At 41.9% G+C, this 15,910-nt stretch overlaps 2 protein-coding genes across 2 annotated transcripts; both read right to left on the reverse strand.

Annotated features, from left to right (window-relative positions):
- Positions 1-597: 597 nt before the first annotated feature.
- Positions 598-14,679, reverse strand: galk1 (galactokinase 1). The gene is made up of 8 exons (XM_070927189.1): positions 14,454-14,679; positions 13,388-13,577; positions 13,134-13,253; positions 11,523-11,658; positions 11,174-11,357; positions 10,862-11,010; positions 10,599-10,761; positions 598-1,644 (listed from the first exon to the last, which is right to left on the reverse strand). The coding sequence occupies exons 1-8, from the start codon at positions 14,616-14,618 to the stop codon at positions 1,570-1,572; spliced, it is 1,182 nt and encodes a 393-aa protein (XP_070783290.1). The 5' UTR covers positions 14,619-14,679; the 3' UTR covers positions 598-1,569.
- LOC139303865 (BTB/POZ domain-containing protein KCTD21-like) lies at positions 2,584-6,773 on the reverse strand. The gene is made up of 2 exons (XM_070927713.1): positions 6,360-6,773; positions 2,584-3,159 (listed from the first exon to the last, which is right to left on the reverse strand). Exons 1-2 carry the CDS (start codon positions 6,771-6,773, stop codon positions 2,695-2,697), a joined length of 879 nt encoding a protein of 292 aa, XP_070783814.1. The 3' UTR covers positions 2,584-2,694.
- Positions 14,680-15,910: the final 1,231 nt, after the last annotated feature.

The following is a 15,910-nucleotide window of genomic DNA, read 5'->3' on the forward strand; positions in this document are numbered from 1 at the left end:
TTTGCAAAATTGGTACCTACTTCTGTATGCCTTTCAACATGTCGCCATTTTAACAAAGACAAGGAACAATTATTTGGATGTAATTCAGCAACTATAGCTTCCATGAAGCTTTGAGCTTGCTGGGAAATGTGGGTGTTGAATGCTAACAAATGTTTTATGTTTGTCAAAAAGATAAGGTGGTACATTTGTGTAGCCATTTAAGAGCAGACACATTTACAATATGGTGAATATGCACATTATGAATATAGGGCACTGCTGTATTCTTGTTTCCGATTCTAGAGACATTCTGACTTGTATATAGACATTGTATGTTACTCATTATTGTATTATATATATATACATATATATGTATGTATATATATGCATACATATATATGTATGTATGTATGTTCTTTGACCAAATTGCTGATAATAGCTAAATGTTTATGTTTACCTTTGTTCAGCTTTGTTGTTTGGAGTCAAATTCCTTTTATGTGTACAAATACATGAAAACTTTGAATTCCTTACGGCAGAACATTTAAACAAGACAGGACGTTTTGTTTATTCATTTTATTGAAATCAAAATCCCAAAAGAAAAGTATGATTTGAAATCTTGTTTATTCTCACAAATCCAACAAACAGTATATTTTGATTATTTCATTTTGAACAGGGCAGACTAAGATAACCAGTAAACTGAAATTAAGACATCCAGTACCTCTAAAAGAAAAGCCCGAATGTAGAACAGTTACAACTTTATTTATCAGACAACAACACACAACAGCTTCACTAACATAAACTTCAGCAAATATTTTAAAGCCCCTACATACCCATGGCTTCTCCAGGTGTTTTCACTTAATCTGCCTGATTTGACCTTTTACCGATAGCGCAAACCGTGACGTAATTGTGGTAATGCAAAGTGCGCTTGCGCAAACGTGTCTCCTACGACACACTCGGTGTTAAAGGGTTAAAGCATTAGCATTTTTGGCCACTATTGTCAGAAGAACACAGTCAGACTGCTGTTTGGTGCTGATCAAGTAGTGTGCAGTGAGTCCATCAGAGCTTTTTCTTTTTCTTTTTAAGCTACCTATTGCTTCTAGAAACAAGGTTGATAAAAGCCTGAACCCTAACACTAAAATTTGCTGTAAAACCAAAACAATAGCAACAACGCTAGAAGAGGATAAAGAGCTCCTTAGAGCTGCAGCGGTGATAATTATCTGCGTGTTCAACTACCAGAGACCTGACATGTTAATTTTACAAAAATATTGATTCCATTTTCTTTTACACATTTTCTAAACATGATTTATTCCATAAAAGTTAAGTGGAAATAAGAAATTTTGCCTGTATCTGTACAGTACATGTAAGTCATAAATATACCCAGTTGCTACAAGTTTTCTAGATGATAAAGCACTGTGTATATGAGACAAAAAGAAAACAATGTTTTACTGTGAAGGCACTTTCCCATATTAACAGGTGCTTTTCAATCAGGTCTGCAGAACAGCATTTCATTTTAATAGTGAAAGTAAAAAAGTAAAGCTAATAAAGTGAAATTAAGCTGTTGTGGTCATATAACAGGAGACGTGTTGACAAAGGTCAGGACAGACTGAGAGCCCGAGCTCCCTCTGAAGGAGTTGTGACATACAAAGTCGGGGTTCCACTGTATCGCTCCTATAAGAAAAGAAAAGAAAACATACAACATACAACACACACACACACACACACACACACACACACACACACACACACACACACACACACACACACACACACACACACACACACACACACACACACACACACACACACACACGAGTACATTAAACCATGGTAACCAATAATGAATCTTAAATAAATCCCTAAATCTTGAGAGCTAAGCATTATAGTCGTATGTGAGCATGATGTGAATAACCATTATAAAACCAGACCGTCCACCCAGAAGGACTGCAGAGATATTCATGCTCGTCACATCTCTCACAGTCCTAGGAAGGAAGCAAGACGAAAGAACCACTGGGTTTGTTTTCGCAAACACCTTTCCTCTTCAGCCGAGACACATCTTTTCCTCCTCAAACTTCCTTTACTACTGCTTCCTCCAGACTAAAATTACACACTCGGTCCATAACTCATCTGAACCCCCCTGTTAGTCTTTCAAATGACATAAAGGGCAGGCGAATATAGCCCTCCCAAAAGGAAAACCAGTCAGTTGAATTAATCATGAGGTACTGTGAACATGTAGATTTCTTCTAGTAGGTGGCAAAAAGAGAAGAAAAAAAATCATTGGCCAAGACCAACTAACTTTTCATCTTTCCATTCATGCCAACTATGCACTATCGAACACATAGCAAAAAAAACTTTAAAAAAATCAAAACTATGTCAGTAAAATAGGAACTAAACAAAATGTTACTTTGACATGTGTTCTATGTTTTAGGTCTAAGGCTAATTTTGTATGTGTAAAAGGCGTTACAGCATAGCTACCCGATATAACATGTCAGCATTTGTAAAAAATTATATTTTATTTAACACAGCTTATTATTTTATATTACTATTTTATATACACAATGAGGAGAACAGACCTAGTCATAATCTGTATCCTATTACAAAATTAACCCTACATCATAACAGATTTAATTCAACAATTGAAGTCCTAAGGATAATTGTTTCAGTTGTGACTAAAGAGAACCATCCACAGCACAGTTTTAGTTACATTTCTTCGCCTTAAGCTCAGGACTTGACAAGCCGGAGTGAGGTGCAGTTAAGAATTTCCGCTGGGTCAGGAGTCACCAGATCAATCTTGAAGCCTTCAGCCAGAGACACCTTCAGCAGCTCCTCCACAAACCCCTGTATGTCTGTGATTTCACTTTGGCTACAGTGCATTGTCACGAAGTCGTCTGACTGCGTGAGCTCAGGGTTGGAAACAGTTAGCCCCTGGTAGTGCTGCTTGTCGTACTGGTCCTGCGGGAGTTCATTAGGCCTCGGCACCCACTCCAGTTTCAGCCTGTTCTGCCTCGGGTTGCATGGATGGGGGCTCCTGAGGCCCTGGGATGTTCTGTAGGAGAAGCGCTCACAAAGCAGAGCCAGGAAGGCTCTCCAGGTACAAAAGAGGTCAACTGTGAAGGCTCGCACAGAGCATGTGCGAAGCTCATAATTTTCAGGCCCATGACGCAAGTTAAAGTGGAGAACGCGGACCTGGAATGAGAAGGCAGAATATGCTGACTACACATTCTCCAGAGTGTACACAAACAAAGAACCGGTCTTTCCATGTCTCTGGATGAGCAAACTGATGCACACATACACCCTCTGCTCATTCACTGTATATGCAGTAAACAGCAGCTCAAAAGGTGAGTGTGAAGGCCAGAATTTTCTATTGTTTTAGAATTTTCCATTGACACCCAGGCTGATAGACCTTAAAATATTGTTGTGTATTTTTCTGCTGAATCCAATCAAAATTTCAATTCAGGTAAATGAAATGTGCTTATTGACTTTCTTACTGAGAGTTAGACAAGAAGATTGATACCACTCTCATGTCTGTACCCTAAATATCAAACTACAGTCAGCAGCCAGCTAACTTCACTAAGCACAAAAAGTGGACACACAGGGAAAGGTAACAAAATCTGCCCACCAACACCATAACACACTTGAAACATGTTAAAAGCTCACAAATTAACATGTTATTTCCCCTATCAGTACAAATGTCAGATTGCTGTTTTACAGAGGGATTATGTGCTGAACCAAGAAATAGCCCAGCACATAACCCTCCCGCAAAACACGATATGTAATTTTTACACTTTGGTTTTTGTGTAGATTAAACAATGGTTCAGAGGTCCTAGAAGGTGGATGTTGTTATGTTTCAACAGAACCAGGCTAGCTGTTTCGCATATTAGCATGCTTGTGGTAGCTTCATATTTAGTGTACAGACAAGAGAGTGGCATCAATATTTTCATCTAACTCTCGGCAAAAAGGGGGAAAGGCGTATTTTCCAAAATGTCTTAACCTTTCTCCCTACTTCTCCCTAGTCTCACGACACCAGACCAAATCAGACTCAATTTCACGAGTCAGTGCTCTGTCCATTTAGCTTAGTTCAGAGCCTCCAGATCTCTAACTGACTGTCCACAATGACAAGTACAAAAGGGTCTAATCACTTCTTATGAGCTATATGAATAAACCTTTCTTGAGATACAAAATCTTTTGGATATTTAATTTAGAAACACATTAAAGTACTTTCAGAAAGAGAGCAGTTGCTCCCGCTGCCTCAATTCTGCATTTCCAATGCGATAGCTCCACAACCCCACTGAAACAGAGTTGGTTATTGTGGGTTAGGCGTAGTGTCCCCTCCATTTTAATTTGGCGCATGCCACTTTTGCTGACCTGAATAACTAATGAGTAACTAGGACACACGAGTGACATGCCCTGAGCGTTTCATTTCAACATGGACATCATTTCAAGCACCTCTACAACCCTTCCATTAGAGACCACAGGGACAGCCACATGATGCTGAGCTCATGGAGAGAGACTGCCATGACATTTAATAGATAAAAACAGATACATTCTTACTCAGCAACAACAAGCTCTAGTGCAGATATGCATATTGGTTTATGCCAATTTTCTAGTAACACTTGTTCTTTTGTTTCTGAAAATACTGAAACGGATAGCGCAATGTCGTAGCTCACGCAACATCTACGGAGGCCTGCGTCATATTGTCTCGCGCGAGCATAAACAAGGCTTTATTAAAACTTTTGTTAAAACCGCCACAGCTTGCAGAACCTTCGCACTTGATGCAAGATATGTGACATAACAAAGCAGTATACCCTGTGAACATCACGTTTATTTACTGCTGGCTCGCTATGTGACATGGCAACCACAGAGAGGAAAACTCTGCAGAAAGCATAGTTCCCTACTGTAGGTTGTTAGTCGGATAAGATGTTACAGGTCACGACAGCGGTGGGGTTGCACCCTGTTGCCGTCCACTGAATATACAGATGACAACGGCTAACTGCTTGCTGTCTGAAAGCACCTTTGTAGATAAAATAACCTGATAAACCTCTTTATATACATGATCATATCGCCTAATCCTACAGAGGTGTATTGCTTCTAATCTGAAATTTGCCAGGAAAAAGTCTGGGAACACTAATTATACTTTCTACAGACAACTTATTAAGTTTACCTTCATTGTCAAAAACTGCATCATAACAATTGTGTCAAAGATGGACTGCCTTGTCAATATCTAATCTTAATCAAATCTCAAATAATGGACCTCATACAAGAACATTCTCTTATTCTTATCCTAAATCCCTCATTCTTCTTTCTTTGAGGTTGAGAAGTCACATTTACCAAACTCTTTTAACTAGACAAACTTGTTGTGGGCAACATTCACAAAAGTCTTGACCAAAGAGTAAGAAGAAGAATTTCACACTGCAGAGCTTTAAGACGTACTGTCACAAATCACCAGGTGAAACCAGGGTAAGCTTTAGCAGCATCAGTAGTCGTATTAGATGACCGGAAAAACAAACAAACAAACAAACAAACAAAAACACTTTGGCTCAACCCATCGGCGTTCTGGGATAGGGGGAAAAAAACGCTCTGGCTTGTTTATTTTTCTTTAAACCAATCACAGTCATCAGGATGTAGTGACGGTGCCCTTACAAAACAGTGTCTGACTTGTTTTGGTGGAACATTTGCACGTGGGGAGGCGAGCCCTGGCATTAAAATGGTTAAATCCCCGCTACAGAAAATGCCACATAAAATAGAAAATGTGATTTTACGTTTACCGTTAAGACAGACAAACATAACTTGATCATCTGTGTCCTAGAGGTGAAGCCTACCTATACTTTCACTCTATAGGAGCTCACTGGGCTCATTAAAACCACAGACGATCCAAATACTTGTCAAAACTTGCCATTGTGTAGGCTGCTAGCTCGGATGTATTTGTTTCACGTAGCGACGAGGACTTTGAAAACAGTAACGCACAGAGAGCGGAAGGGGAGGAGAATGCCGACTGAAATAGTCGCCCAATGGCCAGCAGCCTACCATCTGTAAGTCAGTCCTTGTCCTTGACAGAGACCTGCCTAAAGATCCTGAGGCAGCTGTCATATAATGTAGCCTTTAAGTTGCAGTGTTGATGCAGGGCATCAAATCTAAAAAACCTCAGCATGACGTTTTATGTCGTTATATATTTTATTTTACTTGATTACACTATCAAATTTAAACTCCAAATTCATCCAAATCAAGCCATTAGAATTCATTACGAGTCAAATAAGTGCCCTTTTCCCTCTGCCATGTACATACAGAGGCAGAGAGATCTGGCCCCATTTTTACTTGCTTGTTCGCTTAAATCACTCGAACAAATTTATTCTTGCATCAGGCCCAGAGACTAACTTTAAAACACGTACCTTGGAATCAACATTAATCATAACCATGGCTGCTAGCGGCCCTCCTCTAAGGCTGAGAGGCACTGATGCCTCGTAGCGGCGAATCTCCTCCAGCAGTGGGCATATCTGGAAGAAATCAGCCTCTCTCCGCAGCAGCGCCAGCTCTGAAAAGCCATCCGGCAGATCCAGGGAACTGGAGCGCAGGTAATTCAGAATGTACCTGAACACTTTACCATCACGGTCTATGAAAACATTTCCTCGGTTATCTCTAAGGACAGGGATTTGTCCGGTGAACATAGCACCCAGCATCGAGTCACGGCAGCGCGTCAGAGTGTCCAGGGTTGTGGTGTAAATTTCTCCACCGACATTCAGTGACATCGGATCCTGGAGAGAGTTCCTGTTACTGTTGTCATCCGGTGAGTTGAGGTTCAGCATCTTGGAGGCGCTGCAGTGGTTTTTATGATCCTGTGAAACCTTCTCTTACGCTGTTGTTGGGAGGACAAGGATCCTTCTGCTCTGGTCAGGAATGCTGAGGACTGAGGGACGTGGAAGTTTCAAGTGTTTCTTTTGTTTCCAAGAAAGACTTTTTGTTTCCTTGGGCAGTTAGCAAGCCACAGCAGTAGTCAGGACACGACCGAGTTAGGAAAGATGCAAGGACATCTGCCAAGTCTGTTTCAAACCTGTAAAAATCTGCTGCTCTTTTCTTTGTCACTGTTGCCTCAAAGCAAACGTGTCATCTCCGGTTAAATTTACATCTTTGTTGATGTATCTCCAGTAGGATTCTCAATGGTGTCAGCCAACAGCAGGCCTACACTGTGGCTGTGTTAAAGCAGAAAGGCAGCAGGGCCACAGCGACCACACCAGCATGCTAATAACTGGACACTTCTGGCTCCATCTCCACGAAGCTCACTTTTATTCTCAGCTCATACCCCCTGATCTCTCTCTCTCTCTCACACACACAGACACACACACACACACACACAGACACACACACACAGACACACACACACAGACACACACACACACACACACAGACACACACACACAGACACACACACACACACACACACACACACACACACACACACACACACACGAGCTGTCTGAGCAAGACACGGGGAGACTTGGCAATTTGTCTAAAATGCCCCCCTTAAAGTGACAGCCAGAACACTGAAAAGTGCCTTCTATCCCCTGTGAACAAATGAACAATGCCTTCTGACACTCTTCATTTCAAATACCCTTCGGAATGCAGAGATTTTCTAGAAAACAGAATCATGAAAACAGAAAGTTACATTTCCCCAACTAAACAAAAGCACAACTGACTTTGTTGCATCTGCTGTATCATGTTGCAGGAAGAGAATGATAAAGCTGAATATTTAAGAAGTCCAACACTACTATTATTACCACAACAAACATGATCTTCTAAATTAATTTATATTACGTATATTTTCAACTGAAAGCAGTAGAGAGAGAAACCCCCCCCACAAAAACTCCAAAATTAGAAACCTAAAACATCCGGTGGCTGTCAGGTGTAATATTTTGGGTCACAAGAGGAAAAAACATCTGAGATGGCTTAGAGAGAGAAGATCTAAGACTCTTGGAGATCATGTGCTTTCACAGTCTGAACCACTGTTCATTTCAACAACAGAAGCTATGACGAAAAATATTTGTATTATGAAATGAAATAAAGAGTTCCATTTGAAAATGAGAACTATAAAGAAATATATTCCCCTTTTTTTTGTCAACAAATAAAAACTAAACAAAAATGTGCAAGACAGAAGAATGGACAAAGTCTTATTAAAAGACCTGCATGTATCTGCAGAATCCGCCTCCCCAAAACATCTCCTGTTCAGAAGTTTTCTTAGCCTCTTGACCTATCACACAGTCGTTATTAAGAAGCATCTTACATTCAGAAACATCTGTCTCGGTCAGTAATGTTACCTGATGTTCTTGGAAGGACTAAATTCTCTCATTACCACTGAGAATTAGACAAGAAACAGCAACCAAATAGCCGTGACAAACTATGAAAAATGCAGGCAGCACGCTGACATTTATAAACAGGTTAGCTAATGTAACATTATCACTTGCTGTGAATGTACAGCCATGGCCAAAAGTTTTGAGAATGACACAAATATTAATTTTCACAAAGTCTGCTGCCTCAGTTTTTATGATGGAAATTTGCATATACTCCAGAATGTTATGAAGAGTGATCAGATGAATTGAAATTAATTGCAAAGTCCCTCTTTGCCATGAAAATGAACTTAATCCCACAAAAAACATTTCCACTGCATTTCAGCCCTTCCACAAAAGGACCGGCTGACATCATGGCAGTGATTCTCTCGTTAACACAGGTGAGAGTATTGACAAGGACGAGGCTGGAGATCCCTCTGTCATGCTGACTGAGATAGAATAACAGACTGGAAGCTTTAAAAGGAGGGTGGTGCTTGAAATCATTGTTCTTCCTCTGTTAACCATGGTTACCTGCAAGGAAACACGTGCAGTGATCATTGCTTTGCACAAAAAGGGCTTCACAGGCAAGGATATTGCTACTAGTAAGATTGCACCTAAATCAACCATTTATCGGATCATCAAGAACTTCAAGGAGAGAGGTTCAATTGTTGTGAAGAAGGCTTCAGGGCGCCCAAGACAGTACAGCGAGTGCCAGGACGGTCTCCTAAAGTTGATCCAGCTGCAGGATCGGGGCACCACCAGTGCAGAGCTTGCTCAGGAATGGCAGCAGGCAGGTGTGAGTGCATCTGCACGCACAGAGAGGCGAAGACTTCTGGAGGATGGCCTGGTGTCAAGAAGGGCAGCAAAGAAGCCACTTCTCTCCAGGAAAAACATCAGGGACAGACCGATACCCATTGTTCGGGGCATCCGGAAAAAAGCTCGTCCAGAGAAGAAAAGGTGAGCGCTACCATCAGTCCTGTGTCACGCCAACAGTAAAGCATCCTGAGACCATTCATGTGTGGGGTTGCTTCTCAGCCAAGGGAGTGGGCTCACTCACAATTTTGCCATGAATAAAGAATGGTACCAAAACATCCTCCGAGAGCAACTTCTCCCAACCATCCAAGAACAGTTTAGTGATGATTAATGCCTTTTCCCGCATGATTGAGCACCTTGCCATAAGGCAAAAGTGATAACTAAGTGGCTCGGGGAACAAAACATCGAAATTTTGGGTCTATGGCCAGGAAACTCCCCAGACCTTAATCCCATTGAGAACTTCTGGTCAATCCTCAAGAGGCAGGTGGACAAACAAAAACCCACAAATTCTGACAAACTCCAAGCATTGATTATGCAAGAATGGGCTGCCATCAGTCAGGATTTGGCCCAGAAGTTGATTGATTGAAATGCTTGTAATTATACTTCAGTATACCATAGTAACATCTAACAAAAAGATCTAAAAACACTGAAGCAGCAAACTTTGTGAAAACCAATACTTGTCATTCTCAAGACGTATTTTTTTATAGCTAACTAGTTTCCCCATTACTAGCGTGTGTGCTAATCTATGCTGAATAAGCCCTGGAAAAATTTCTCAACTGAATACGTGTAAATTATATTGCTCAATACCGGACTCTCCTGGTGGTTTTACCGTCCAGGCTGTAGTATCCAGCTCCCTGGGCTCTTCCTCTGATGCCTGTGGCATCTCCATGGAAGATAGCGGAAAAGTAGGTGGCAGCATTTTCTATGTATTAATTTGAGTATAAGTATTCATGTATACATCTTTTAATGACGAAAAATCAAGTGCTAGAATACAGACCTTTTTTTTTAAAGTTTGAAGTCTCTATTTGAATACATTTCAGTATTTTTTTAATGAAGAGAGCAGGCACAATTGCAGCCTACTTTCAAAAGATAAGGCGAGGGGAAGATAAGGGAGAAAGGTTAATGTTTATTAGAATAGCCAACCATTGGCTATATTCTAAATAAAGTAAATGGAAGATAAGTGCTTTAGTGATTCCTACATGCCTAATCTTTTCATTTATTCAAGTATAATATATATTTCTGTTTGTCAAATGATCATAAATTTCAGTCAAATAAGGGAACACAGACTCATACTGTACACGGACCGATCATGCTCTACTGTTGTGTGTAGTCACCCCGCAAAGGCCCATTCTGAGCCAGGAAAAACCCTGGTTGACAGCATATTTGTTTCTATCTACCAACACTTTATTTATTGTTGATAATGCCGATCATTTACATATAGTACAAATGATCTCTACAGTATATAGTGTATGTGTGTATGAATGTGTGTGTTTTAACCTGTATGTGGAGTATAGTCCTATCAATGGCATGGGCCTGCAGCAAGGTCACAGTGCATCCGCCGAATCCTCCACCTGTCATCCGGCTTCCAAACACCCCCTCCACCTCCATGGCTGCAGACACCAGCTCATCCAGCTCTCTGCAGCTCACCTCATACAAGTCTCTGACACAGGGACATCCAGTTAAACACACACCTCCTACATTCTGTGTTCAACAGTGGCTTGAGGTTGAACAGATCCACGATACAGCTGCTTTGAATGTACCTCAGGGAGTTGTGGCTCTCCACCATGAGCTTGCCAAACTCTTTGTAGGCTCCTCTCTTCAGGGCTTCAGCGGCTTGGACAGTTCTTTCTATCTCCTCAATCACATGACGAGCTCTTCGATAGGTCACATCATCCAATCTGCCCCTTGCCTCTGAAATGACAGAGAGGGTCTTCTGTTAAAGCCCCTAAAATTAAATTGCATTTATTTTATTTTTCTCAAGAAGATGTGACAAGAGGTAATTACAGGTGGACTGTGAAATAGGAAGAGTGGGACAGAACGGATCACAGGATAATAAAAAAAATAAACTTCACACCCTCCAGGTCCTTCATGGTAGCATCTCTGAGACTGTCCTTTCCCAGGATGGCGGCAGCCTCCTCACACTGTCTGCGTCTCATGGGGTACTCACTGCCAGTCAGAGAGTGCTTCACGTTGGAGTTGGTGATGAGAATGACTAGGCCTGGATCTGTCAGAGGGACAGGGGTGGCCTCCAGGGACCTGAGTCAAACCACAAAGAAGTACATGATCAATAATAGTGGATCTAAATATGTAGAATTTCCTGTGCCAAAACATGTCAACTCTAAAAGAATAGGGACGAACCAGTCATCTAGATGTTACCAAAGACTCTTGGATTAATCTACTCTCACTGGATGTTTACACTACCTGCAGTCAATGAGCAAAGCATGCCCCTCCTTGCCAAGAACAGACACAAACTGATCCATAATGCCACAGGGTACACCAGCATGAGTGTGTTCTGCCTGCTGACAGGCTACTGCTTTAAGCACCTTGTCTCCGTCATCTGAAAGAAGAAACATGTAGAGTTAAAGAGGACCTATTATTCTTTTCCTTATTTTCTGTCATATACATAGTGTTACAATGTTGGATATTCCTATTAAACGTTACCAAAGATGCCAAATAATGAGGAAAACGTATGTAAAAGTAATCCCTGTGAGCCAAAAGCTCAGTCTTCAGACCGCTCAGAACGCTCCCTTCACTTTTCGTGTCTTACTTCCGTGAGATGTATTACATAATAAGCCTCATGGATGGTCATCTGCTCAGGGCACAGCAGTGACAGCACGCCCACGAATAAAAAGAAAAAAGGAAAAAAAGTTATGGGCTGCTCTGCTCAGGACTGCTCTTTACTGCTACTCAGGTTGTTCAGTGTCTCAAAGAAAGAGCTTTTTCTGTTGTGAAGGAAAGTAGGTAGGTAGGAGGTCGTTCCTTGATGGACAGATGGCTTTACTTGTTGCTAAAGTCATCGTTAACTACTGCAAACTGTAGCTGCCGTTCCCTAGTTAGCTGTGCATCTAGCAGTCCTCTTAGCCATATATATATATATATATATATATATATCTATGCTCTTAGTTAGCTGACTCTAACCATCTGACTCTCGGAGCCCGGGACTGGAAACCTCCTCCTCCCGGAGGTCCAAAGGGTTAGGGCTGGTGGTATAAACACCAACACTCCCCTGGTGCTCAGAGCTAACTGAGCTGACGGCAGCTACAGTTAGCAGCCGTTAGCAGTTACTTTCTTATCACCGAGAGTTGAGGCAGAGCAGCCGCAGGACATCAGAGGGAAAACCAGAAAACATTTTCTCCATAAAATGAGTTTCACCAAAATCAGTAAATAAAGTTGTGTGTTTTTGTACAGTAAAGTTTTGTAATAATTGAGGCCCAGTCGCCAGCAGAATCTATCGTTTTTCCAACCTACTTCTTGTCTCATTTGTGGTCTGATAAACAGGAAGTTCATCATATTCAGTCCCCATATTATTTTCCAAGCTAAGTTACTGTTGCTGTCATGAGGTCGACCATAGCGGCTCGGTATGAAGCGGTGCGCTGTGCTCAGGGCTCAGGGGCGTCTCCCTGCCCCTTGTGGGCTGCAGGGAGCCGGCCAATTAGAAGAAAGGGGGCTTTTAGGGAGATAGAGGGTGAACTGAGGGGCTGCATGAAGGGCCACAATAAGATGAAGAAGGACTTATTTGATCTGTGAATCATGCAAAGTTACTCTAGAGGTGTCCCAGAATAAAGATAGAGAGCTGCAAATGAGCATAATAGGACCTCTTTAATACAAAAAAAATCCAGGCTCATATACCTAAGGTTGTAGAAATAAAAGGGCTTTATTGCATTTTCAGCACAAGATGTGCAGCTATAATATTAGCCTTTCTTTGGAAACCACTGGACATCCTTTATCTTATATATAATGAAAATTCCTTCCTGACTGCACTTACTGAATATCACACTGGTCTGACCATAATCTCTGTAATCAGATTCCTACCTGGCTTGAGTTGCTGCAGGAATGTGTAGAAAGCCACCTCCAGAGAGGCAGAGCTGGACAGACCTCCTCCCAGGGGGACACTGCTGGCTATCACCGCCCTAAAACCTGAGACAGGAGGAGCTAAAGCATACCAGACACAGAAAGAACAAATTAAATGAATATCCTGTGGACCCAGGACTAGATTGACAACTACATTCCAATAAATCCCAGGTAATGTTTTTATTACTGTGTACAGGTATTGCTCATTTGTTTACCCCTGTAATGCTGTATAACACCCTTCACATAATTTGCCCAGCTGGGTAACCCTGGAGGCAGAGGTGATCCATCATTGGGCAGGCTGAAGTCTACCCTCAGAGGCTCATCAGCATCCTCAGTTGCTGTTACCACAGTGACATCCTGGCCAGAGGTTTGACTCCCTACCACCACAGTCACCAGGGGCAGCGCCTGACTCACCAAACACACACAAACACATGCAGCTGGGTGGTTATCTTTTCCTCTTTGTCAGAGAGGAAATATCTTGCCAAAGTTCTGCTCTTCTGTTAAATTTGACAAGCAAATGACCCACCAAATAGCATATGAAATCTTGATGTTTTGAACTACAACACTGTTGTTAGGTCAGTGGTCAGTGATAAAAAGGTGCATTGTTGCTGGGTGCACTGCATGCATGCTGAACTTCCTTAATAGGTCCCATATTGTAGAAAGTGAGGTTTCCATGTCTTGTTTGATTCTAAAGCAGCTCTAGGTGCTGTATAAATACTGTGAAAGGATCAAAACGCTCAGTCCACAGAGAAATGCACACAGCCCGTATTCAGACACTGTGCCTTTAAACGAGCCGTCGGGACTTCCGTAAGGTTGTGATGTCACAGCACTCAGCCACGCCCCCAGCAGGTCATCTGATCCAATCACAGCACCACCCACCAAGTACAGGGACGCTCATCCACCCGCTCAGTCTGTCTAAGTTATTGGAGCGCTCTGCTCAGGACTACTCTTCAGGTTTTTGGAGGTTGTTCAGTTTGTCTAAAACGGCTTGTTTCAATCAGAGGGGGAACTGAGGGGCTGCAGAAAGGGCCAGGACAAGATACATAAGGACTTTTTGAACTGTGAACCATGCAAAGCTGCTCTAGTGGAGTTCCAGAATAAAAAATATAGAGCTGAAATGAGCAGAATATGGGACCTTTAAAAAAGAGGCCCAGAGTTAAGGCATGAAAAACACATTTTAAAACGCCAGATTTTAAAATTACATTTGTATGAATAACAATAATGTTTCACTTCACCCAAATCCCATTGATACGCCCTTTGCCACCATGTGAATAATGTTACCATTGGAAGTACAAATCCCTGGTTGTAGTCAGTGTGCTCCCCTATCAGGTTGACTCTTCCAGGAGCACACACCGCAATCTGAGGAGCCTCTTCCCCGAACACCTGCCCATACAAACGCCGAGCACCAGCAGCAAGCTCGGATACTCTTGGAAATGAACTAGCCATTGAGCAACAGACAATTTCGACCGCTAGTTTAAATACAAATTATATCAATGACAGCCGAGAGGATGAAACAGCGAAAGCCGCCCAAATGACCGAGGAAACTTACAAAATAACGTCAGGAATATTTTACTTCCTGGTGGTGTGGCCAAAGAGTTAACGTGAGCCTCTGATTGGTGGGAAGACATCACATGACACATCAACTCGTTTTCATTTCAGGAAACACAGCAATTTCACTTGTTTTCACTTGTCTCCGTTTCCTTTCAGTCCAAAACCGCTACCAACCTATCCCTTACTAATAAAAGGAGCTCCTCACCGCCTTTGCGTTTCATGTCAATCGTAACGAACCAGTTGTCTGTGCACTGAAGGAGAAGGGTGGAGGAGGGGACAACTCGCACAGCCGTTGGAGCAGCAGCAGCAGCATCTGAACTTATAGCCGGCTGAAAAGTAGTGTGATGGTGGCGCCTGGTGGCCGCTGTGTTCAAACACTTCTGTAACCATGTACAGTGAACCCTCGTTTTTCGCGGGGGTTACGTTCCAAAAAGAACCCGTGATAGGCAAAATCCGTGAAGTAGAAACCTTTATTTTTTTTACAATTATTATACAATTAAATACTCTATTATACAATTAAATACTCTATTATACATTGAAACCAAAGAACAAACCCTTTTTACAGGCCCAAGCATTTGTTTAACAAATAAAAGTACTGTATAAACGTTTTTTTTTTTTTTTTTTTTTTTACAAATAACTACTGTACTGTCAAATAATAATTTTAATCATCAATGTGAACTGAAGGCTTCAAATTGCGGAGATCAGCACCGCCCCACCGCGACCCGAGTAATTGGATTCGAACGGGAGAAAATGAAAAATGATTATGAAAAAAAATACAAAGTACAGTCGGACAAATAGTGACTCACGTGTATTTCACTGCTCTTCTGACTGAGCCGCTGCATCCTGCCTTTTGGGCCCGACCGCAGGTGCCTTTGTCGGTGCAGAACGTTTTGTCGACATTATGGGTTTTAGAGAAACTTGAAATTGCAAGAGAATTTGCACGTACGTAACGTAAATTTGGCAAGCTGTTTTACGTACGTGTACATATTAAACCGCAACGTTATTGACGCACAGGTAGAGAAGAAGCGGAGAGACTGTTTAGCCAATCAGAATGCAGAACACAATGCACGATGCAAATCCGTGAAGTAGCGAGACCGTGAAAAGTGAACCGCGTTATAGCGAGGGTTCACTGTAGTCTGTTACCTGTATTACAGGACAGTCTACAGCCAGAGAGGACGAGAGGCGCA

This window comes from Enoplosus armatus, chromosome 20 (assembly GCF_043641665.1).
Source record: "Enoplosus armatus isolate fEnoArm2 chromosome 20, fEnoArm2.hap1, whole genome shotgun sequence".
Lineage (NCBI taxonomy): Eukaryota > Metazoa > Chordata > Actinopteri > Centrarchiformes > Enoplosidae > Enoplosus > Enoplosus armatus.